This window comes from Lagenorhynchus albirostris, chromosome 18, assembly GCF_949774975.1.
Source record: "Lagenorhynchus albirostris chromosome 18, mLagAlb1.1, whole genome shotgun sequence".
Classification (NCBI taxonomy): Eukaryota; Metazoa; Chordata; class Mammalia; order Artiodactyla; family Delphinidae; genus Lagenorhynchus; species Lagenorhynchus albirostris.
In genome coordinates this window covers 6567377-6590417 of record NC_083112.1, presented here as the reverse complement: position 1 = coordinate 6590417, position 23041 = coordinate 6567377, and the positions used below count along the sequence as shown (strand labels likewise).

The following is a 23041-nucleotide window of genomic DNA, read 5'->3' as shown; positions in this document are numbered from 1 at the left end:
TTCCAGGCAGTTTTCTAGGAAACCCTGACGGGGCGGGGGGGGGGGGGGGGGGGGGGGGAGGGCGGAGGCCTGGGGGTGGGGAGTTACCTGGGGCACAAGTTGGTGATGAAACACGTCTGGTGAGTCAGACGGACAGCCCAGCCTCCGCAAAGGGGAGGAATCTCACGGACTCCTGGGGGGGGGGGGTGCTGTTCAGCCACCAGACGGCCGGGAGGGCGGGGACACCTCCCCGGGGTAGCCCTGTCCGCCCCTCTTCCAAGGGGCATCGTTTCGCTTTACTGTATAAGCCTGTCCACCAAGCCATAAATACGGCCAGAAAAAATGCGATGTGAGAGAGGCTTCGGGAATAAAGCAGGTGGTACGTCCGCTGATGACGTGAGCTCTGGCCTCCTCCTCATCGATCCGCGGGCACTCAGGACTGAGGTGCGGAGCCGGGAGAAGCTGCGCGGTCGGACTTTCCCACGGACGCTTTACATCTTTACTCCTTGAAGCCGTGCGGTTACTTGTTGAGCGTCTGCTAACGCAGCCCTTGCTACGTGGATTTGGGTGCAGGTGAAAGACAGCAGCAGCTGAGCCTGTCCGGGTTGTCTGTGGGGAGGGACCCGGGCATCCCGCAGGGACGGGAGGGCCCAGCTTAGGCTGCACCGCACTTTATCCCGCGTGGTGCTGTCTCTGGAAAACTCGCCCAGACTTGGTGAGGGAGGCAAATTCGCCTGCATGTCCCCCATGCTGAGGGGGAAGGAACAGAGCTGGGCGTTCAAGAAACCCGAGGTGTCCTGCTTTTGTTTTTAAAGAGGTTTGAGAAAAGAAGACAGGTTCAAAAAAAAAAAAAAAATTTAGCAAACTTAAGCGAATGAGCTCTAGCCTGTGATGGTGGTGGTGACTGTTTAGAGCATTTGACCCAAACTCCCCAGCGGGCAGGACCCTGCCTCTTGCCTACAAGGGATGCAGGGACGCGATGCGAGGGTGCCCGTTCGAGGATGCAGCCACGGAGTGAGAACAGCCTCCAGCAGCGGGTGGGACGCCCTGCCCCCCGGTTTCTACCTGAGCTTCGCTCTCCTCAACTCCTTCCAGCCTCACAGGCAGGGAGAGCCGGCCGTGGCCTCCCTTGGCACAGCGGGGACCGAGCGCTGACTTCAAAGGGCTCTCTGCCACGGCAAGACAGCTGTGCGGGACACAGCTCTCCACGGATGCGAGGCCCCTCCACCCTGGTTTCCTCCGTGGGCCGGGCGCCAGCGCCCCTCTGTTAAGCGGCTGTGCTGACGGGGAGGACAACGCAGGGTGGGTATGATAAAGGTGGTGGCACAAGACCCCAGAAAAAACGAACAGGTGGGGACGGGTCGACAAGCAGATCATGAATAGCAGCCGTCGCCGATAACCTGGACACGTGGGTGACCCAGGGGGTCCGGCAGTGGTGCTGGCGGGTCCGGAGTAACTCAAGGGGCCCTATCACCTGCCAAGGGGCTCCTGTCCGGCAGTGGTTCGGGAGGGCAGAGTGGCTGGAGTCTCCGGAGGTCCCTGTAAACCCCACAGGGAACCAGCCTGCGACCCCAGGCAGGGCAGGCCCCGAGGCTGAAGGCCCTGGTGGGGGAAGTGAGCGTGTTTAGGTTCAGGGAGTGGCCTGGCCCCCGAGAACCCCGAGGGCATGAGAAAGCGCATGACAAGGCAGTGCTGTGCCCACGGGGCCCCCAAGCCGGGTGGGCCTTTTCCCAGTGCTCTGAGAGGAGAGCTCTGTGACCAGCCGGGTGCAAAGGGACGGGCTTGAGGACAGACCGAGCTCACTCTGGGGTAGAAGCAATAGGTCCACGTCTGAATTCGACGTTGATGGTGAGGGGACTGGCCTCAATCTCGTGTCCTTTTTCCAACCTCCTCCAACCCACCCGGGCCTCCCCAGGACGGGGGAGACGGAGCAGAGCCGCTGAGCCCCCAAAGCCTGGGCAAGGCTGCTGAAGGATCCGGGCTGGAAGATGGGTGCAGGGATCCTGAGTCCGCCGAGTCGGGGGAGACTCAGTGACGGCAGCCGGCGCACACACAACGCAGGGGGGAGACTCAGTGACGGCCAGCCGGCGCACACACAAGGCGGGGGGAGACTCAGTGATGGCAGCCGGCGCACACACAACGCGGGGGGAGACTCAGTGACGGCCAGCCGGCGCACACACAACGCGGGGGGAGACTCAGTGACGGCCAGCCGGCGCACACACAAGGCGGGGGGAGACTCAGTGATGGCCAGTCGGCGCACACACAACGCGGGGGAGACTCAGTGACGGCCAGCCGGCGCACACACAAGGGCTGGGGGGGGGAGACTCAGTGACGGCCAGCCGGCGCACACACAAGGCGGGGGGAGACTCAGTGATGGCCAGTCGGCGCACACACAACGCGGGGGAGACTCAGTGACGGCCAGCCGGCGCACACACAACGCGGGGGGAGACTCAGTGACGACCAGCCGGCGCACACACAAGGGCTGGGGGGGGGGGAGACTCAGTGACGGCAGCCGGCGCACACACAAGGGTGGGGGGGGGAGACTCAGTGACGGCCAGCCGGCGCACACACAAGGCGGGGGGAGACTCAGTGATGGCCAGTCGGCGCACACACAACGCGGGGGAGACTCAGTGACGGCAGCCGGCGCACACACAAGGGCGGGGGGAGACTCAGTGATGGCAGCCGGCGCACACACAAGGGTGGGGGGGGGGAGACTCAGTGACGGCCAGCCGGCGCACACACAAGGGTGGGGGGGGGGGAGACTCAGTGACGGCCAGCCGGCGCACACACAAGGGTTGGGGGGGGAGACTCAGTGACGGCCAGCCGGCGCACACACAAGGCGGGGGGAGACGCCGGCGCACACACAAGGGTGGGGGGGGAGACTCAGTGACGGGCAGCCGGCGCACACACAACGCGGGGGGAGACTCAGTGACGGCCAGCCGGCGCACACACAAGGCGGGGGGAGGCTCAGTGACGGCCAGCCTGCGCACACACAAGGGTGGGGGGGGGAGACTCAGTGACGGCCAGCCTGCGCACACACAAGGGTCGGGGGGGGGAGACTCAGTGACGGCAGCCGGCGCACACACAAGGGTGGGGTGGGGGGAGACTCAGTGACGGCCAGTCGGCGCACACACAACGCGGGGGAGACTCAGTGACGGCCAGCCGGCGCACCCACAAGGGGAGCCCGGCCTTCTGACCTCCCTGCCTGACCCCACCGGACCTCCTGCAGCCTGGGAGGGCCAGGCCAACGGTCACATCAAGTGCATGTCACAGAGGTCCCTCGGGTTCATTTTAATATGCTTCAAACACAAATCGGCAACACAGAACCCGCAGGGGCCGTAAGAGGAACGAGCGACCCCATTCAGAGGGCCACCAGGTGTCCCACCCCGCCAGAACCTCGCCGGGTGTGTGCCGGGCGGCGGGAGGGCAGGGCGCCGACGGGGTCCCACGCGCCAGGAAGAGGTTGGCGCGGTTTCGCGGGTCTGCGAGTGGCAGGCGGGGAGGCTGCGGCATCTCCGCGTGGCAGCAGCTCGGGCCTGGGAGGCGGACGCCAGGGAGACAGAGGTCAAGGCCTAACGGCGTGGGGGCCGGAGAGGCACAGACGGGGCCCGGTGGCCGCCACCCCTCGGGTTCTGGGATAGGAGCCGTATAGATGGGCGTCCATGACAGGGAAATGAAGCCAGGGCAAGGGGGGAATTAGCTCAAGCACCCAAGGTCAGGGCTGGTTAGAGCCACGCTCCAGTCGCCTGGTGAGGGACTGCTTCGCTCTAACACCACCACAACTTTGACTGCAACAGGCTAACACACTGGACCCCATTCTAACATAACACTGGTGTCTGTATTGCTGCGTAACTGCATTTAGCAAGTGCCGTTAGGGAAGCAGCTCCCAGTTCAGAGGGCTGAGCGATCGTGTCTGCAGGTGTGCCTGCTAGAAGAATAAACACGTGTGTGTCTCGTCAACGTGGCATGATCTACTCTAATGGGAGGCCCAACTCAACATCACAGCATCATGCAGAGCCACTAAAGGAAAAAAATGTTTCTTCAGTGGATACTCCTGCGTATGTCCCCAGGATGGGCAAACACCTGGAGGTTTGCTAGAAATGAGATGTACACGAGGCCGGGAAGCCCAACCTTGACTCACGCAAGGAACACAGACCAGGTCTGTCTTTACGCCGGCCCCGTATTCACAGAGCAGGCAGGGCTCTGGGCCAGCCAAGCCCTTGCATGGGCCGTTTCTTCCCTGCTCTGTGGCTCTGGCCCACGAAGCAACCCTACATGAGGCCGCCCGCCTCGGATAAGCTCAGAGCCAGTCCTGTGCTCAGGACCATTTTGAGGGGCCTTAGGGAGAAAAGCGCAGGGTCTTCGTCACAAACAGTGAACAAAGGCATCATTGTCATCACCATATCAACTGTTGAAACCGCTGCTTTCTTTTGTGTGTCTTGCTTCTAATCGTCCACAGCACTACAGGAATACCTCTCAGGTTCTAATTCTACCGTTTCAGAGCCAAACGCCAGTCCAGAAGCCAGCCACCGCTGGCTGGCTGTTTCCCGGGCTCCTTCCTCTGTTTGGAAGAACCTCCTGGGCCAGAGACGGGACCTCTGTCAGCTGTGGCACTGCTCGATCACCCGGCAGAAAATGCACCTGGGTTTCTGGGAGGCCATGTGATGGTCTAGCACAGCTTGGAACTGATCCCCCAGGATTTCTGGAAGCCCCTGCTGGAACCCCTGAGCTTCTCAATGTACAGGAATGAGGTTGGGTTACGGAACCAGACCGAAGGGGGGTGCCAGTGAAGTGGGGCTGAGGGTCATACTTTGGTGAGTTGACCATTTTCAGCAACACATCAGAGTAAAGCAACTAGGATGGCAGAGTACGCTTTCCTACCCTACGCTTAGTCAGAAAACAGACCCTATTAGCGGTCTTCCTTCTTGAGGATGGAGCGTGAATGGTCTTGGCCAACTCCAAGGTCACTCTCACCCTCAACCTATAAGGTCATGTGCTTCCATATTTTCCCAAAGATGAAAGAGCTTAATGATGGATTCCAAGATGCCATTTAGGGAAAAAAAGCAGAACTTGTGTTTACAAGACTATAGATGATCCACTGTCATGAGTGACACCTGCCAAACTCCTCACCCCCTCCGGGTTTCCCACTGCTGCCCCTTATCCGCTCATGACAGAAGTATTAATGATTGAAACTCGCGGATGGAGTAATGGTGACCTCACATCATGTGGACTAAGAAGCTGATTGTTCCGAAGGCAGGTACCGTTCGTGAACGGCCGGTGCTGGTGTTGAACAGAGTACCACGTGGTGGTAGGTCGGAGGGCGCTGCTTCTCTGTATCTTTTTTTTTTTTTTCCTTTTTCTATCTTGGGTAGAAATATTCCTGGGAAGGTAGATAGAAATGCATTTTCATTTCCCAATAATTCTTAGGCACGAGTTAGAAAACTGCTGACCTTCACCAAAATATGTCAGCACTTCATGTTATAAAAAATGCAATTCAGAACCGCTGCATGTGTATATACGTATATCTAAATATACACACATATCGGTGCAGTACACAATGATTATTCAATGGATATTCAAAACTGAGCTATTTGTAACTAACCTGATATTCTGCAGTGAAAGTTCATTGCTCAAGAACAGTTGGCGTTTCTTTCTTTTGGCTCTAACTACGGTCAAACGTTTGCACATCAGACGCTACCATTTACACTTTCCGAAGTGCCAGTACCAGGACAGTCTTACACGAGGATCAGAAAAGGACTCTGCCTAGGATGCAGCTACACAGCTACTGGGCATGCGCGCAGGGTCAGTCGGGCCGGTCCACGGTCACCACTCCCTCGAGGCGGAAACCCTCGTGGACCAGGCGCCGCAGCTCGACCCGCAGCGTGGTGGCGTCATCTGGGCGTCATGCTGACTCTGGCGGGAGAGGAGGGCCCGGAGGAGGAGCCTCGGTAAACGGGGGACGTGGGGGACAGTTTAATCGGGCTGGTTGGGTCCCCCGTTTGCAGCTTCCAAAGCAGCTCTTCGTTGGTTCGGCTCAATCTTTTCTTCTCCTGTGTTTCTTTCTCCACGTATTCCTGGAGGCTAGCATTCTCCTCTGACAGCTGTCTGCACGGGGAGAACAGGCAACTGTCGAGCAGCAGTCACGCCGGAAGGCACTTAACCTGAGGTCTGCAAGGCCGAGGGTTGCAGGGGAAGGGGGTAGGTGGTGGGTGCCCGCGGGGAGAACAGGGTCCTGCCAGACCCCAGGGACCAAGAAGCGGGGTTGAAACGCGATTGCCACACATCCGTTCCCAGAGACCCTCCGCCAACAGCCGATCTGCCCACAGCCCCTCTGCCCGGGTCAGGGGAGGCGCTGGGGGCCAGGGGAGAGAGCAGAAGCCGCCGGGAGAGAGAGCGGGAAGTGCGGCTTGGTGTGGGACGCCCTGCCCCTGGCTCAGGCCTCCCTGGCAGCCATCACCTCTGGTCTGTGCATCTGGAGAACAGGCCCCAGAGCGGTCCTCCTCGAGTGCCCGGCACCCAGTCTGAGGCCTGGTGCGTAACGGATGCTTAGCTGATGTTTGCGGCTAATGGATGCTAAATGAAAAAGGAACCGAGGCGTTCTGTGCCTCTGTCGTGACAGCAGTGGGTCTGCCCCCCATCTCCCTTCCTGGGGCCCTCCGAGCAAGGAAGGCAGCACCAAGATGGAAGCAGTGTCCCTGGGGAGCAGCTGCGTTGGTGCGTCCCCTCCCTGCTGCCCTTTGGCCGGGCCAGCTCTCCTCTGCCATGACCACCTGGCCCAGCACTGGCACAGCAGCCGCAGGCCCCAGCGATGGAGCTCGGCGTCGGCTCACACGGTGGTTCTCTTTAGCCTAGGAACCCCCAGCTGGCAGCCTCTCCAAAACCTCCTCCAGAAATATCCCCGTCACCTCCCAGCTGTGCCCCAGGCTTTGGCCGGTGTCACTCATTTCCACCAAGGTGGGACCCACCGCTCTGCGGAGCCCGGGCATCGGCTGGGTGCTCAGAGCGGTGTGTTCTATGCTGCCCTCGGCGCGGGGAGTGCCAAGAGCCTGTGTGGGGAAGCCTCAGGGCTCGGAGGAGTGAGGATAAAAGCAGAGCGCTCCAAGGTCAAGAGCAAAGCCATCCTGTCGGCGACACATGCTTTGGAAGCTCCGACGCCCAGGCCCACCTACCTCGTGACGACGGTGTTCTGGTCGATCCTGGCTTTGAGGTCTTCATTCTGCTGTTGGAGAACTTGGATCTTTTCCTCCAGGATAATGTTCTTCTCTGCCTATAAAAGATGCAGTGTCAAGAGCTGCTCAGCAAGGCCCTATGGACAGATGGCAGACCAGTGCCCTCGGCTTCTGGGCTTTGGAACTTTATCAAGAACAGTGTTTTCCAAACCGCAGTTTGCAATGCATCAGTCGGTTGTAAAATCAGGTTAGAGGGACGTGACCAGCATTTCTTTTTTAAACAAAACAGAATAGAAAATACCAGAGTGCACCGTGTGTAGTAGAAGTATTGTTGTACCTATTTTAGATACAGTATATATTCCCCTCTTAGATGTATTATGTGTCTGTAATATTAGTGGATATAGCGGATCGTAGGTACTGTATATATACAACTTACGTGTGTGCCTGTACTGGATTCCTACGTAGAATCTCTCTCTCACAGTGAGCGTCCCCAGACCCCTGCCATTGTCGGAAATGAGCCGCGAGCACCACCTGGACCCCGTGTGGCTGATGGGTCCCCCGGTTCTTCCCATCAGGCCGTCTGCCCTGCACTGGCATCTCTGGCCAGGCCTGTGTGCATTCTACGACATTCTGAATTAATGGAGGGCTGGAAGTGCAAACAGCATGGACACGCTCTTCTCCTTCTGAGGCTCTGGGCAGCCAGGAACATGCAGCTCGAGCCCAGCGTGGCACACGATCAGAAGAAAACATCCTCTGTGGTTGCCACTCCTCGCAACTCACGCCCCGCTCTCTCTGTCGGTGTGTCCCCAGGGCCTGAAACCTAGCCGAAGTAGAGCTCCATCCTAAGATGCACTGAGAAATAAATGCTAGAGGAATCTTTAAAGAAAACCGCCGCTTCTCCATGACTCAGGCTTAGGCATCAGAGCCAAAGGACTGGGCTCTGCCCCTGCCCTTCAGCAAGGCCCTCCCAGGAAATGGGAAGTGATTAAATCAGTTCTTCCCCCCACCCCTACCCACCCCTCTGCCTGGAAAGATTTCTGGAATGAGAACTCTTGCGTACCTGCAGAAGGCCTGGAGCATGGCTAAATACAGCCAAAGAAGCCCGGAGGCTTGTGGCTGACCAGATAACGATGCAGGTGGCCCTGCCTGGAGCAGGAGGGCTGCAGGGCTGAGACGGGAGGACTGTTCGCGAGCCCCCCGCTGGCCTTAGCTCTGGCCTTGCTGGGAAGCTCTGGGCTGCTGGAGGGCGCCAGGACGCCAGCATTGCCTCTGATGCTGGCAATAGGCACTCACACCCCCGTCTGCCCTTATCCTGACTGACAGGCATCCGTGCAGTGAGAGATGTCCCCAGAGAGGGACGGTGCTAGATCAGGAGGGGGACGTGCCGACTGAACGCGACAGGTGGTCTGGGACCAGCTCCTGGTTTGGATATAGCGGCTTCAAGGACATTTCCGAGACATACACTCCGTACTTGAAAAGTTAGAGGAGGTGATCAGTTACTGAGATGGTAAGCTGAGGGTTTGCTAACTGAAAGAAAGCAGGATACAAAACACTCGTATGTGTGTGTGGGTCGTATATTAGGGTGTGTACACTTGTACAGAAGAAAGGCTCTGGAAATATTAACAGTGTAGAAATATGTCATTTTAATTTTCTTATCTATATCTTATAATTTCCTTTTAGAGGAAATTATATTTCCCTTTAGAGTATCAAAAATTTATTTTAAATATAACAATAAAAAAGAAAAAATTAATCTACCTGCGACCCTTGGGCCAACCTTCCCCTCAGAATGGCATCTCCCTGGAGGCAGGCTTCTCTGCTGCTGACTCTGGATGACTGTCTCGGCTTCAGCCCTCGCACCCACAGGGGCGGGGAGTGAACTCTGGCTGCTCTACTCCCCCACAGGGGTGCCCTTTGCTAGTTCTGCGGGAGCCAGGCTGAAAGGCGAGGCAGAGCGTGTGCTGAAAGCCGGGGCCTGGAGCTCTGGCCCAGGGCTCACGCCTGGGCTGGACCACTGTTTGGCCCTGGGTGAGACAGGACCTCGTCCTAAGCCTCCGTCTCCGCATCTGCGAAAGGAGGCTCCTGACAGCACCTACTCAGCGGATTGCTGTCAGAGCTAAAGAACACACGCGTACAGCGTGTCTGCGCCGTGCCTGGTGCACAAGAGCCTCGCTCCACAGATGCAGGCTCACCGCACACCTTCCCGGGGGGTGGGGGGGACTGGCACGGCACAGAGGCGGATGCGGAGCCGGGCGGGGCATCAGACGGCCTCCGGGTTTCTACAAATGAGGCCACCTCTGAGACTTCGGAACTCCTGGCTTCCTAAGAAAGGCGTCTGCTGCTCACTTGTGGGCACCGGACATGTAAGGGCCCCCACGTGGATGGGGCCGTGGGTGCTGTTAATATTGACATCCACCGTGGCAGCAGGGATATCATGCAGGTTACTGGGGCCTCCCAAGGGAAGAGGCCGACTCACCAGCTTTTCCAGCTCAATGATCTTCTTTTCCTGCTGGTGTATTTGCTGATTCTTCATCTCTAATACCTGCTTCAGACTCTTCATGTCTTCTTCCAGGTGCTGATAAGGAGCCAATGCAATCTACAGGGGCAGAGAGCAAGGGGCTGTTTACCAGGCAGCCCGGCGAAGCCCAGTATCCACCAGCACCATGAATTCAGCGCAATCTAGTCATCCGTTAACAAGCTTCCTAACGGGCACTGGAGAATGAGAGCGAGAGGGCGAGAGGGAGACAGTGCTCACAGCCTTCCTGATAACAATGCCCACGAGTTTCCACTGGGGGAGCTACTGAAAATCCAGCTCCTTGGGGAGCAGGAGAGATGAAGCCGTCATTCCCTGAAACGTCGGATCCTGGGGTAGCCGGATACCACCAGCCTACCGCCCCAAGGGAATTTAGCGGGCAAAAACAGTACATTCAACATGGGCTTTTAACATTCACGCAGACTACTTGATTCAACAGACAGGTGGGGATTGAAAGGTCCCAACTGTGCCCATGGAGGGCCCCGCCCCCTGCCATGCATAGGAAATGAGCAAAGTGGTTTAAGAAGCAGAAAAGGCTGTTGTAGAAAAGTAAATGTGAGAATAAGGTTGCCAGATGTGACAAACAAAAAGACAGGATGTTCAACTATGTTGGAATTTCACGTAAGTATTGCATGAGACATACTTGTTACTAAGAAACTCACTGATCTGTAACTCACGTGTAACTGGGTGTTGTGTATTTTGCCTCGCGTGTTTTATCTGGTACCTTACATCAGAGGGAAGGAATTGTACCAGCCTGAGGAAAAACCCCTCACCCCACCAACTGGGGCTTCAGGGATGCCTCCCTTGCAGGCGGCACTGGGAGGGAACGGGACGTGGGGCTGGAATGGGGCCTGGCCAGGGTGGGGTGTTTCCAGGCCCAGCTCGTCACAGCAGCCCAGGGACAGGGGCTGGGGAGCCGTGTGCAATGAGGCAAGAATAACACTTAGATGGAGAACCCAGGGCCATCCCGACTCAGCACAGGTGCTGACAGGCACATGCTTAAAATCCCGGGAGGCCCTGACCGCTGTCGCTCTGGCGTCAGATCAGCACAGGGGCCCTGCCTTCGGGGTGACTGCTGGGGGAGCCCCGGGTTTCCTGGAGTCCAACCGAACTGCCTTGCAAGGGCCCTGCGGGTGCTGGGAGACCGGAAGCGCATGATACCTCCAGCTGCTCCTCAGTGTTTTTCCTCAAAGCTTCCTCGAAGCGCCTGGCTCGGTCCCGCAGAGACTGGCTCTGGAAGGTCAGCGTGTCCACCTGGTCCTGCAGGTAACACACGAAACGTCCAGCCCGGTCCCCTGCAGACGTGGCACCTGGGAGGCGGTGATGACGGCCACCACCCTGCCCTGGGGGCTCTTCCCAGGGCGTCCAGATCAGAGGTCCCCCCCACCGGGCTCCACCAAAAGGCCTTCGCATGCAGCAGGGAGAGGCCCCCAGTCTCCCTGCCTCCGTGCCTTGTCCAGAATGGACCACAGAACACTGACAGATGCACGTTTCTGTCGCACGGAAAGTGCACGCACACTGGCGGGGCACTCGAAGCAGGTGGCCCGACTCAGCGCCTCCTGAGATCAGAGAGCTGTCCTCGCCCCCCACCCCCAGGAAAGCAAGGAGCTTGCGGAGCGGAGGCGTTTAATAATTTATCATCTGACTTCACAAAAGCAGCCCATCAGCAGAGAGGCATCTTAGTCTGGGGGGGGCTCTAGCCCCCCGCTTCAGGAAGGACGGTTAATCCATCTCAAAGAAGAACTGTGCTCATCTGTCAAGTTCAAGCCAGAAGCTGTCGAACCAACCTTGACTTCTGGCTCTGCCCGAGCCCCTCCCCCACACTAAACACAGCAATGGCAGGGCCCGGAGGATGCGGCCTCCTGCATCACGTCCCCGGATCCACAAACACTCCTGATCCTACTCCCTCCACCGGGTGGAGCCACTCGCTGACTTTGTCCCGGACCCGGCAACTCGTTTGCCCTCAAGGGGGAGTCAGGGTCGGGGCACGGGGGAGGGGGAGCTTTCTAAAGCGCAAGCCTGAGCCTCTCACCCCCTACGTAAAACCCCGTGCCCTCGGGACCAAGTGCCGCTGACGCAGCGTGTGCAGCCTCCGCATCCGCCTTTCTCGTCTCGCTGCCCCCAACCCACCTTACATCCGCGCTTCCCCCACACCCAGCTCCCGCTCACCCCCGGCCCTCTTCTGGCCTCCGGCTCGGCGCCCCTGGGTGGCAGGCCCCTGGCCTGAGCTGCCACGTGAATGAAATCTGTCCCGTTCAGACGCTCCCCCCCGACCCGGAGGGCCCTCCTGACCCCCATCCCAGCACGTGCCCGCCACGGGGCTGCTCTGTGTGTGAAGATGGAGAGAACGGAGGCGTGTGTGGGGAGGCCCGGGGCCCCAGCCCTGCTGCCAGCACAGGTGCCACCACGCTGAGCCCTCTCCCCGCAGCCCCGGCCCTGACCGATGGCGGCGGGCAGCAGAGGGAGCTGGGCAGAGCCCTGACGCCCAAGCAGAGGGAAAAGACGGTGCCTTGCTGGTGCCGCGTGTTCCAAAATTCTCCACCCCCATCACCACTTCCGTAACATTAAAACCCAGGGACTGAGGTCTTCCCGTGAACACTTCTGGCAAGAGAGATGGCCCCGCTCACCACATGTGAGCAGCTGGGTGCGGTCAACGATGGAACTGCACACGAGAGCACTGCCACATAGCACGTGCTGGCGTGACCGCTTTCTTGTCATCACAGAGCACCCAGCCTTGGCGGGTTCCTTTTCCTTCTCTCCTTTTTTGTTCCCAGTTACTTCCATTTCATTTTGAAGAAATAAAAGCCCCCCACAGTGCCATTAAGTGCACATGCTGCTGTATGAGGGCAAGACAGTGTCAGTGGGAGCTGGAAGGCACATGAGCCAGCAAGTGTAAATCAGGGCTCAGGACAGCCGGCTGGGCCCCAGCACGCATGCGTAGAACGTGACTATAAAATGACTGGAGCTCCGTAGTTTAGCCACTGTGTCCAGGTTTCCCCATCTGTAAAATGGGTACGGTAATAATAATACCTAACCCAGAGGATGGTGGTGCGTTAATACTTAGAACAGCACCCGGCATACAGTAAGTGCTCTATAAATATTAGCTATTATTTTATTGCAAAAATTAAAATGACTGGAGTGCTACCCACCTCCTATACAAGCCTCGTCAGAGCAAGCATTCCTCTCGAGCCTCTTGTCCTCCATTAAAATGTGAAACAGTGAAAAACGCAGGCAAGTACCATCTAGGTGGCATCTAAACTATCACACTGTGTTTTTTCTGCTTTCTTCGCCATTATTCAAAACAGATCCTCAGGCACACAATGGTGCCCCAGCAATCAGACAGGACGTGCTGTTCTTCAACTTGGACTGGCTACTTTATGCCAAGGTAAGAGCACCAAGACCCAGCTGGTGACCTGGCCCGGCAGGGACCACTTGGAGTTAACCAACGGCCCCATAATAATGATGATGGTGGCAAATGTAACAACGCCTGAAACTATTATAATAGCACTAGCTGCTGCCTAGTGCTCTATGCCCTTTACACATGATGAAATCAATTTATTTTTAAGGCAGGACCAGAAAATTTTTAAACAGAAAATTCTCTCTCTGCCCATCTGGGCCACTACCCCTCTTTAGTGTGCACGGTGCATCTGCATTATACATTAACTAGATCCCCTTAGAAGACACAGGAATGCCTGCTCACCGGAAAAAAAAAAAGCAATTTTCTCCTGGAGCCAGCAAGGTAACTCCTTAGGAGCTAACATTCCTTTCTCAATCCTGTAAGGGGTCACGATGACCCACTACCTGCCCTGTTGGACTACGTACACTGTCAATATGTTACTTTGATGTAAGACCCTTTGTCTCAAAAATTTATATAACTGTGCATTGACCTCTAAGGGACAGCCCTTAGCACTTTGTCTTTTAATCCTTAAAAAAAATTTAATACAATTTTTAAAGGTTACTATTTACAGTTATTACAAAATATTGCAATTACAAAATATTCCGTGTTGCACAACACATCCTCGAGCCTATTTACACCCAGCAATTTGTACCTCCCCTCCCCCATCCCTACGTGCCCTCCCCCCACTGGTAACCACTAGCTTGTTCTCTGTATCTGTGAGTCTGCTTCTTTTATGTTACATTCACTAGTTTGTTGTGTTTTTTATACTGCACATATAAGTGACATCATACAGTATTTGTCTTTCTCTGACGTATTTCACTTAGCAGAATGCCCTCCAAGTCTATCCATGTTGCTTCAAATGGCAAAATTTCGTTCTTTTCTATGGCTGAGTAGTATTCCATTGTATACCACATAAAGACTGTCTCCTGGGTTCTAATCCTCAGGTTGGCTCAAATAAAATTCTCCATTTCTTTCTTGGATTGACTATTGATTAATGTTTTCATTGATACACATATTATTTCCCTTAAGCTGCTCACACTTTGAGGAAGGAATTGGCATTATCCCCATTTTACAGATGGATAAACTAAGGTTTACAGCTTATGTAGCTGCCCAAGATTTCAAAGCTATTAAGAGAAGGTACAGTGGGGATTTAAACCTCAAACTCAAATCTTTTACCCCAAACCTGTTTCTCTAGCTGCCAGCAGCCCAAGGAGACTGGCCTAAGCAACTGTACCCACCTCACACCAGAAAATCTCCAGCTCAGATGGATTCTGCCCATGAGTTACCACTAAAATGTGCACAGTTCATGACTGTGTGATGTGAGTGGCAAAGTGAAGACTCGTGGATGAAGCAGAACTCTCCCTTCTTTTGGTTTTGGACTGTTTGGGGTTTTCTGATACATCACAGTATGGCTGTTACCTTCCTGGGTTGTGTTCCTTAAGGGTAATGTATCTGGGTGGTGTGGGATGTGGGGCACACAAAGAAGTTTGGGGTTAATTTGCCAAGGACAAGCTACACAGGGAGCACGTGGGCGTGTGAGGCCCCCCGATGGGTCCATGAATCGATGGACCGGGGGTGGGTTTGCAGCAGGTGGTTCCCCATTTAAAAATTTTTGAATAGTACACTCAATAGTGTGACACTCCATGATCCTAGATTCTTTTCTCGGCAGGGCAGGCTCTGTGCGAGAAACACTGCCTGGGGAAAGTGAGCCATTGAAGAAACAAAACTGCCTTTGTATTAGAATTATGGTAATCACCTCCCAAATTTCCAGGTGTGAATGTCCCTAATATTTAAAAGGTAATCTTTCTATGACTGGGACGTCCACAGCTGGCAATAGAAGCAGGGCCACCAGCCTCCCCCTGGCTTCCCAGGCAGCCCCTCTCTAGGGCTGGGGGCGGTCAACATCTTTTCACAGAAGCAGCTGATTGGGGTCTCTGGAAGGCAGAGACCTCCATTCTCCCCTTCGAGATCAGAAGGAAGCCAGGGAGCGTCCCTGGCATCTGAGACCCACACTCTGTGTAGGTTTCAAGCGGGACGCCAAGAAGCTTCGTTACATCCACAGGGGATTGAAGTTGCTTTTACAAGTCCCAGAACATGTCCTGTGATTTCTGCCCTACATGAGTCTCCTTACCCCGTTACCCCTGCCTAGAATGCTCTGCTCCCTAATCCTCCCCTTTCCCCAAACATGACTCTGACCGCAAGCACATGGGGAGCCGTCTCTCGGAACCCCTGTGGCGCTAACGGTATTATTCATTCTGTGCAAGTATGTGTTACCTTCCGTGCTGGTCTGTCACTATTTGTATCACAGCTCTGAGTAGACAGTGAACTCCTTAAGGGCAGGGAGTAGGTCTTATTTACCCCCATATTCCAATGCTTAGTACAGGATCCAGTACACGGTAGGTGCCGGATAAATGTCTGCGGACAGGAATAACAATGCTGCCATTATCATGATGTTGGAGTCAAGGAAACACTAACCTGTAATGACAGCCGCAGCTTTTCAAAATTTTCTTCCAATTCTTTCTTTTCAAGCTCGTGGGTAGATATCAGTTCTGGAGAGAAGACATCAAATTGTTAGGTTGATCTTTCTTTTGAAAAGGGATCAAACAAGATTCTTTTGCCAGGCTAAGACTAGTGACGTAGGTGAGTAAGGGACACCAGTATATAGCGGACTTAAGCCTAAAGAGACCTCTCCATTAGTTTGAAATTGTATGCAATGTGATTTAGGAGAGAGGGAGAAAGGATGAGGAAGGAAATAGGAGAAAGGGCGAGGGTTAAGAGGAAAGAAAGGAGGGAGGGAAGCAAACAGAGCACACGCACGCGTGCGCGCGCGCGCGCACACACACACACACACACACACACACACACACACTCACTTTTATACCCAGCTCTACCAACACCCTGGCCAAGTCAGATTCTCCATTCACAGCACTCACTGAATTCTCCAACTATTCCTAATGGTAAAACCACTAGGTAATTAAAGTTAAATCTCCCTTTTCTTCCCTCCCAGGATCACTCTTCTTTTCTACACGAAGCCGCAGTCTCGGGCTGAAGCAGGGACCTTTCCAAGGAGAGCGGGGCATGGGCTTGCTGGAGAATGGACAGGTGAACGGGGCCAGTGCTGTGCCTGCGAAGTCACCTTGGTGGCCTCTGGGCCACACTCTGGAAACCACAGATGCTAGGATTTGCTTGAGCAAAGAGTCGATGTTAAGCCACTCAGAAGGAAGGACTCATTGGACTGGTTCCTCTTGGGGAGTTTGGAGCAATTCTATTCCATGAAAAGTGTCATTCCAGTGATAATTTGCAAGATAGGCAGCAAGAGATGTCACGTAAGAGTTATTAAGCAAATGGATTCTATTTTCCTCCAGATGGGAATAGCCTTATTAGCTGGGTGAAGCCTGTCTCATTCTAGCTACACAAGTAATTTGTTTTCATGTTATAACTGGAGAGAGGAAAGGTCTCATTAATCAACCTGGATCATATGCTTAGCACAGGAGAGAACTGGAGACCAAAAATTATCATTCCGGCTGGCATAAGCTGCAATTAAGAAAAATGTGGTTTCCATTGACCCAAATCTTTTAACTAATGATGGTTAAAGGTCTCTTAGAAATCCTGTTGTTATAGCTGAAATTTACATTTGGGAAAAAAGAAAAAAGTTTGTGCTTATTTTATTGACATAAAACCATGTGGGTTTCTGGTCTACCTGCCTTTGTCTAAATGATTACTTTTAATAGTCATTGAGAGCACCATCCATAATAATGAAGGTTTTAGCTACCATTACACACGCCTACATTGTCTTCACATTATATGTAATTCAAAGGCCCTGGATGTGGCGTCTAAGTGGGACTTCATTAGTCAGAAAAATCTACCAAGTCTATTTATACGAAAATCCGGAAACAAAAGGCAACACTCATTGTAACATTTCCGTTCCTGTTCCCTTTCCTGAGACCATTTTCCTACAGTGTAGTGATGGGCTTCAGGGCATTTTCAGATACCCTATACCTCACAAGCAAAGAAAAGTCCGTATCTATTAGGTGGCATAAACCATGGCGACTATCTATGTACTCATAATGTATTTCATTATTTTAAGGTCCTGACACTCTGTCCCATGCTTAAGACTGTGCTCTAAGAGAGTGCTTGTCCAATTCTGCTACATATTAGAATCACCTGGGGAGCTTTAAAAAATCCCGATGCCTGGGCTGCACCCCAGAGCAATTAGATCGGAACCTCTGTAATGGGAGCTACACATCAGTATTTTTAAAAAAAACTCTCCAGGTGGTTCCAATGTGCGTCCAAGGGTGGGAACTGGTCCTCTAAGCATGAGACACGCTCTCAGGAACAGGTAACACATTTAACTAGTTCTCAGGAAATTCCTCTCCCTTGCGTCCAGCTTGGACTTTTCCACGTATGGGTAGTTCCCAGAGGTGGTGGGGCTGGTGCTCGAGGGGGCAATCACATGAGTAGTGATTACTGCACAGTGGGCCTTGCTGTTTACAAAGAACATTCTAAGATAATTTTAAAACTCTGATATTCTCAAAATTTTGGAATTTATTAATCTATTGTTAAATTAATTGTTTTTCATATACTTTAACAATCAGCTGACTGGGGAGGAAAAAATGAGGAAAGGGGAAATTGAAAAACAAATTCTCTATATGACGTAAATGCACGTTAATGTATAAAAAGCTTCTTTCACAGTCAAAATCTTAGTAGTACTTAGTTAAACGCTGTTGCTATTGTTACAACCCACATAAAATCCTACATATCCAAAGATAAGTCAAAGTTATAAAAAATGTAAAAAGAAAGATCCTGAGAGTCCACTTACATCCATGGTGAATGTGGTCTGAGTGCAAGGTGTGGAGAGCCAGGCCCAATCAGATGCTGGCGTGGCCCTGACAACACCACACCTGTGGGACGGTTATAAGGCCACAAAACAAGACAAAGCCCAGGATTTCTACCCTTACTGTAGAACAGTGGGTCTCAAGCTTGGCTACCTGTTACATTCACCTATGAGCTTTAACAAGCCCAGGCTGTAACCCAGACCAGCTACCAAACCCTGCTCTGGGACCAAGGCTCCCAGGGATTCCAGTATTCAGGCAGGGTTGAGAGGACTGGCTTCAGAGGAAAGTACAGTAAGTCCCCTACAAAAGAACCTTCAAGCTGCAAACTTTCAAAGATGCGAATGTGCATTCCATCAGCGTCAGGCGTGAGTGACATTGCAGCTGGCCCTCCGTCCCCTATCGCTGACGATCCTTCAGCTCTACCATCTCCCACCTCCTCTCTCCCCTCCAGTCAGTAACTCTTCTTGCCTGTTCGGGCAATGCCAGCCCCTGGATGCCAGCTGTTGTACTGGACTACTGTACTTTTCAAGGTACTGTACTGGAAGATTAAACATGTTTTCTTTACTTTTGTGTTGTTTGCTTTTTATGTATTATTTGTGTGAAAAGTATTATGAACCTATTACAGGACAGTACTATATAGCTGATTGTGTTAGTTGGGTACCTAGGCTAACTTTGTTGGACTTACGAACGAATTGGACTTACGAACGCGCTCTCGGAACGGAACTCATTCATATGTAGGGGACTTACTGTAGTTACCCGGGTCCTGGATTTCTGTCTTTTCTTAACCCAAGAAGCAACACAAAGGACACACCAGGAAGGAAAGGAAGGAAGAAGGGAAAGGGAAGCAAGAGGGAAAGGGAGGGCTCCCCGTGTCTGCAGCCGGAGAGGGTCAGTGCGCACAGCCCACCCAGCCCGCCCACCACGCGCACCAAGCCTCGTAGCTACCTTGCACCTTGTGGTCGTGGTCATCCTGCAGGAGCGAGATGGCGACCGTGTGGCTGTTTTCCATCTCTAGGAGAGCCGCCTCATGGCTGGCGGTGATGTCTTCCACCTGCAGGAGATCACAGGTCTGGTTACACAGAGAGCCGGGGACCGGGGGCTCCAATGGCCTCACTGCTTGGAGGACCGAGGTGGACTGCAACGAGGGGAAATGTCAGTGGCCCAAACGTCAAGGGCAGGACACTCTGCTGTGACGGCGGCCACCCTCAGCCTTGTGCCGAGGCAGCAGAGCCAGGATCTGTTGGTGACGCGGGAGTCCCGGCGTCAGGGGCGGCGGGGCAGGGGATGTCACAGGGAAGTCACTGCCACAGCCCTGCCGCTCACGCAACGGGAAGCAGCTTCCGGGGTGGGGTGGGTAGCTGCCGAAGCCACCTCTTTACTGCCCTGGGCCCCCTCTGGACCATTTCCTTCCACCCCATTCCTTCCCCTTCCACCAAGCATTCCGTGAGGTAATAAGGGACAGAAGACGGTCCTCCCCTACCAGATGGTCCGTTCTGCTTCCTGGCAGCAGGTGGGAGCTACAGCACGCGAGGTATCTGGAGGGAGCTAACATTTATTGAGCTACCCACTCTCAGCTTCTCCACTCAAGCCTCACAGCAATATGATAAAGTAAATGTTTTCATATTCATTTCCCAGACGAGGAAACTGAGGCTCAGAGAGGCTTGAAGTGTTTTGCCCAAAGGCTAGTAAATGGTAGAGCCAGCAGTCAGCACAGGGCTGTCTGACATCCATGGCGAAGCTCTGAAACGCACTGCCCTTGCCTCCCCCCGCAAGACCAGCAACCAGTGCCCAGGGACCCTCTCACCAGCCCCAAGGCAAGTGGGCAGGTGTGTGTGTGTGCTCACCACCCCTGTTCCAGCCGTGAACCTGCCCCCCGGATCACGGTGCAGACCTCCCCCTGCCCAGGCTGTGGGACCTGCTCCCAAGAAGCTGCTGTTTCTCTGGCTGATGGTACATTTCCAGGAGTTTAATCACAGGTAGTGCAGCCAGTCCAGGATTTTTTTTTTGTTTTTGACTTTTGTTTTTCATTATATATATATATTTTAAACATCTTTATTGGAGTATAATTGCTTTACGGTGGCGTGTTAGTTTCTGCTTTATAACAAAGTGAATCAGTTATACATATACATATATCCCCATATCTCTTCCCTTTTGCATCTCCCTCCCTCCCACCCTCCCTATCCACCGCCTCCCCCCAGGTGGTCACAAAGTACCGAGCTGATCTCCCTGTGCTACGCCAGCCCAGGATGTTTTATTTTCCCCCTTCCTGATCTCTGGCCCCACCACACACCTTCCATCTTTACTGCTTTTGTTACTTTTGTTGTTGCAGCTGTTATTTTAACTTCAAATGTATGACTTACAGGAGTCATTGCATAAGACGACCTCTCCCTGTGATAGCAAACCAGAACAATGTTTTTCCAAATTCTCTGTCGGTGACCCACTGTAAAAACACCATTGTACATTGTTACACACACACACACACACACACACACACACACACACACATGCATACACGGGGCGTGTGTGTGAAACCAAAGTTTCGCAAAATGACACTTTCCCCTGTTACCTGCAGTAATCTCGTTTTTAAATTTTTATTCTATGTTCCTTTGTTGTTTTTCAAAATGCAGTTACAAACCGCTAAATTCATTTCACAACGTACTAAGGTGTCAAAACCTAGCATTTGAACAACACTGAACCAGCGCACCTGCCCATGCCCTGAAGCTCTGCGGCGGACCGGCTCAGAACACTGTCCAGCCACCTCTCAGAGGGTCTCATTTCTCTGGGGATAATCTTTGATCTTTGATCTGTAAAAGGAGGAAGAACTCTTCACAAGAAAGGAAGCCCGCTTGTGAAGGGGACGCATGGGAGTGTTTGTATTTTAAAATGGGATAGATTCCCATTCTGGATACCATCATTGCTTGGGAAAGTTGGCCCGACTTCTGTCTCCTATGGTAAAAGGAAGTGTCATCCACTAAAACAGAAATATCACTGCCAAGACCAACAACGAACTTGACAGCGTTCGGAAAGCTGCATCACGCCATGAAAATGGACATGGTATGCGACGATTCACTTTTACCTACTGGCCATTCTTGATTAAACAATACTTCACTCGAGGCTCAGAGCTATGACTCCACTCAGCAGAAAGGCCGATTACTGCAGTTTTTAATTGTCCAAATCCTGTTTATATGAAGGTTTTTTATGGAATCTTTGTCCAAAGACTTTCAGTCTCTTGGAAAAACAAATCATCGGTTAAAAAAAAATGGAACCGGTTTTCCTTACGCTCCGCTGGTGACTTCCGTTAGAAACAAGTACCCACACATTGTTTGGAGGTATGTTAGTTCAGTATAAAGAAGAATCTTTCATCCGTCCTTAGTATGATTCTAATTTATTGGGTTCTTACCCAAATTGCCACGGGTGGTTTCAGAAAAGAGAGATGGATGCCGGGACTACGTTCCAGAAGAGTCCCTTTCGTCCTGGCGGTGGATCTGCTCTGATCAGCAAGGGTGGCGCTTCACCGCATGCCCTCCTGCCTTGGTGGAGTCAGGTCTTTGATTTAGTGGTGATGGAATACCACACCCAATATACCAAGGATGATGTAAGGGTGTGATCTGTCTGTTACAGCCTCTCAGAGGGGCTTCTGGGGATGAAATACTGATCCCCGAATTCCTCCACATGCAATGAGAGGAAGCCCAGGATGTTCTGAAGGAAACCAGTGAGAGTCAGTGAGCCAAAATCTGGGCATCATGGTCCTTACTCTCGAGTGATTGAGGTTTCTAGACATGCGTATGGTTTTTAAAGACTGTTCCCTCTACAAGGAAGGGGCCGTGCACTGTTGGCCGTCCCCTTTCTTATCCCAGTTTCAATCCCCATGGCTTCTCCTCTATGGCTCTAGGCTTCTTTCCAGAGCACGGGGCAGCAGCCCGTCCGAGCTCTCAGCCTGAGAAGACCTCCAGGTCGGCAGGCATTTGAGGGGATTCAGACAAGTTGACCCAAGGGACACACAAGATACGTTTTGCGTTGTAGATCACCGAAAACGAGACAGAGGCGCTAAGCCATTATCCGGCCACAGCCAACTTATGCTGGGTGAACCTTCATTTTCTTCCTTTTAGAACCCTGGGTGCCCCCGTCCCCCCAAAATCTCTGCTGGGCCAGCCTCCTCCCTCTTCCAGGAGGACAAAGTTCTGAGCTGGCTGCGGAGGTCTGTCCATGTGCCCATCAAGTAGTCCCAGGGGTACAGAGCAGCAGCTGGTCCCTGCACCAGGCTCTGTTCCTGCAGCTGTTTGCTGTTTAGCTGAGTTCCAGCAAAGCAAAGGGCTGGGAAGCCGCCCTCTCCGATGGGTAAGAATAGAGCTGTGGGCTTACTTCATTCAGCCATTTGCAAAATGCAATTATGGGAGCCTTCGGCAATTCACTGAGAGAAGACTTCCATTTAGAATGAAGACGCATGGGCTTCACATTGTCTCGGCTTTCCTCATTAAAGAAAACCAGATTAAACTCCCATTTGCCCCCATCTGCGACGTGTCTTCCTATCTGATGAGACAGAGGGAGCTGCCCCTGTCTTTTCTCTCCAGGGCTCTCTGAACGACTCTCCTTCCACGAGACGACTCACCATCCCTTCTGTCCCTGCATCCCTGCTACATCATCCTGGGTACCGACTCCGAGCAGGCAGCCAGCCCCACCAGAGCTCCTGGGCTGACCTCATGCCCCTCCGGGCTGTGCCTTTGCCCCTTTGCCGCCCACCACGTGGGCAGGTGTTCACGGAGGCTTCTATCTGCCCGGCTCTGCCTCTTTCCAGTGTCCGGAGGCTCTGGGCTGCGATGGGCGGGGCTCTGGCGCCGGAAGACAGAGGGGCCCTCGGGACCTCATTCTATTTGATCAGAGAGCGTGGTTTCGCTGATGGCAGCTGTGCACCTGCTGTGCGGGACGGATGTGGGGCAGAATGCGAGATGATGGCCGAAGTGGCCTCTGCACGGTCTGATTAAGCGTGGGCACGCTGGGCCTCCCAGTTAGGTCTAAAAGGATGATTTCTTTAGGAAAGGTTACAAAGTGTGTCCCGGATATGAGACAAAGCCAACGTAAACGCCAAAGGCTGAACACTACTGCTCCTCTGGAAAGGAGTCTCTGCTCAAAA

The 23041-nt window shown here is 53.5% G+C and overlaps 1 protein-coding gene across 3 annotated transcripts in view; it reads right to left on the bottom strand.

Annotated features, from left to right (window-relative positions):
- Positions 1–5555: 5555 nt before the first annotated feature.
- Positions 5556–23041, bottom strand: part of MTUS2 (microtubule associated scaffold protein 2) — a 321113-nt gene continuing 303627 nt past the window's right edge. For all 3 annotated transcript variants that reach the window (XM_060129305.1, XM_060129303.1, XM_060129304.1), the window contains 6 exons: positions 18856–18961; positions 15551–15624; positions 10840–10938; positions 9622–9741; positions 7149–7246; positions 5556–6084 (listed from right to left, as the gene is read on the bottom strand). In XM_060129305.1, the coding sequence (XP_059985288.1) occupies positions 5871–6084; positions 7149–7246; positions 9622–9741; positions 10840–10938; positions 15551–15624; positions 18856–18961 (711 nt within the window). In that variant the 3' untranslated portion in view covers positions 5556–5870. The remainder of the gene's footprint in view (positions 6085–7148; positions 7247–9621; positions 9742–10839; positions 10939–15550; positions 15625–18855; positions 18962–23041) is intronic.